General features: G+C 50.3%; 1 protein-coding gene across 1 annotated transcript in view; it reads right to left on the bottom strand.

Moving 5' to 3' along the window:
• GDAP1 (ganglioside induced differentiation associated protein 1) overlaps positions 1-672 on the bottom strand; it is a 16,823-nt gene extending 16,151 nt beyond the window's left edge. The window contains exon 1 of the mRNA XM_073676750.1: positions 494-672. Within this exon, the coding sequence (XP_073532851.1) occupies positions 494-571 (78 nt within the window). The 5' untranslated portion in view covers positions 572-672. The remainder of the gene's footprint in view (positions 1-493) is intronic.
• Positions 673-2,236: the final 1,564 nt, after the last annotated feature.

Genomic DNA, 2,236 nt, shown 5'->3' with positions numbered 1-2,236 from the left:
ATACATAGCAGCACTGTATGCACACATATATTATATATATATATATATATATATATATATACGCACAGCATCACGGTATGCACACCTATATATACACATATACACACAGACATATGCACACCTATATATGCACTCATACACACATATGCACTGGCCAGTTATCTCCTTGGATCACACTATTTGCAGGAGCTGAGGACATGGAGCAGCCCGACCTCCTTCCCTCCTCTTCGGCTCTGCCCCGCTGTCTCCGGGACTCCTGCCTCTGCTCCTCGCTCCCAGGCCCGGCAGCCTCCTACTCTGCTGCCAGTCACCTCCCGTGCTGCGGAGGAGGGTGAGCGCTCTGCCCATCCCGAAGGACTGCGCTGTGGACGAGGAGTGCAGGTAGCGGTAATCCGGTGAGGATGCCCCGTACAGTCTGCAGACAGCACCACGCCCGCACCGGGATGCGCCCCCCGCACTGCGCCGTCCACTCCCGGACCCCGCGGCCCCTCACCTTCTGGGACGTGAACGAGTGCGTCCAGTGGTAGAGGATCAGCTTCTCCCCCGCGCCCTGCCCGGCCTGCTCACTCATCTCTGCCGGAGGAGGCTGCAAGGCTGCATCAGCACCGGCAGCAGCAAAGCATTGTGGGAGGGCAGGCACTGATCATTCTGCTCCAGTGTAAGGGAGGCAGAGCAATGCTATATATATATACTGCATGGTGCCGCGTGTGTAGTATACCACCCCCAGTGCCCACAGCACAATGGGATACAGCACAGAATCATTCCCCTAACTGCTCAGTCACACAGTATGATGTCCCAAAGTTCCTCCACACACTGTATCATGACCCTCACACAATATGATGGCGCCCATTCAGTATGATTATATGATAACTCCACAGCCCCAATGTTACACGCACGCCGCTAGGTTCAGATAGGGGCGAGACGGGTTTCATGAATTTGTTGGAATCCTGAGGGAACCATTACCCAGGGCGACCATAGGCTGCAGCTTCTCTCAGGCACACGATAGATTCAACTGCTGACCAGACACATCTGACAAGAGTCTTTTTCAACAGTTTAACAGTGGAGTTTAATCTGAAGCACGGCCAGTGCAGTTCAGGGATATTACAGCACAATCTTCATTATAGTACAGTCTCATAAAGCAGGCAAAGTATTACAGTCTCTTCAGTAGCATAATTCAGCACTCATTATGACTCATTATGATGTCCCCTATCCAGTATTATGGCCTTCACAGCACGCACTGCACTCAGTATGGTGGCCCCTACAGCCTATCATTCATTATGATGGCCCCCACAGTCCTCCATTAAGTATAATACCCCAACTCGGCATGTTACCCGCACACAGTGTGATGGCCTTCAGTATGATGCTTCCATTCATTATGATGGCCCCCACAATCCCTCATTCAGTATGATGGCACCCACAGTCCCCCACTCATTACGATGGCCCCTACAGTCCTCCATTCAGTATGATGTCCCCACTCAGTATGATTCCCCTCTAAACTCACCCCCACTCAGTATGATGGCCCCCACAACCCACCACTCAGTATGATGGCCCCCACAGACCCTCATTCATCATGATGGGCACCACAGTCCCCAATTAAGTATGATGCTCCTACAGGCCCCACTCAGTATGATGGTCCCCACTAATTGTGATGGCCCTCACAGTCCCTCATTCTGTATAATGGCACCCACAGTCACCCACACAGCATCATACCCACACATAGTATGATGGCCCCTCAGTATGATGCTCCCACTAATTATGATGGCCCTCACAATCCCCCATTCAGTATGATGCCCAGCCCCACTCAGTATGATAGCCCCCACAGTCCCCCATTCAGTACGATGACCTCCACAGCCCCTCCCTTAGTATGATGGCCCCCATAGTCCCCCCACTCATTATGATGCATCTCACAGCCTACCACGCCCCACTCAGTATGATGCCCATGCAACTGGGATTCTTAAAAAAAAGAATCATCACACAAGAAGTAGGGAAATAAAAATACAATATAAGATAGTATAGTTAGGCAATGGAACGGTAGAGAATTTTTAATGCAAGCATATTAGAAATTAGTTTAGATTACAGTGCTAATAGATAGGGATTTAGATGAAAATTTCTTTGGCCTTCAGACCACCCCTTTCAATAGGGTATGGTGCTCTCCAATGTACTGGAGCAGGGATGATAACTTCAGCTGGCCAGCATACACACGCAATGGGGACAGCAATGATAATGTCTGTAAAAC

Source organism: Phyllobates terribilis, unplaced genomic scaffold, assembly GCF_046119375.1.
Source record: "Phyllobates terribilis strain yellow unplaced genomic scaffold, ASM4611937v1 Scaffold_4__5_contigs__length_816908805, whole genome shotgun sequence".
Lineage (NCBI taxonomy): Eukaryota > Metazoa > Chordata > Amphibia > Anura > Dendrobatidae > Phyllobates > Phyllobates terribilis.
Note: the sequence above shows the minus strand (reverse complement) of the source record. Positions and strands in the feature narration are given on the sequence as shown.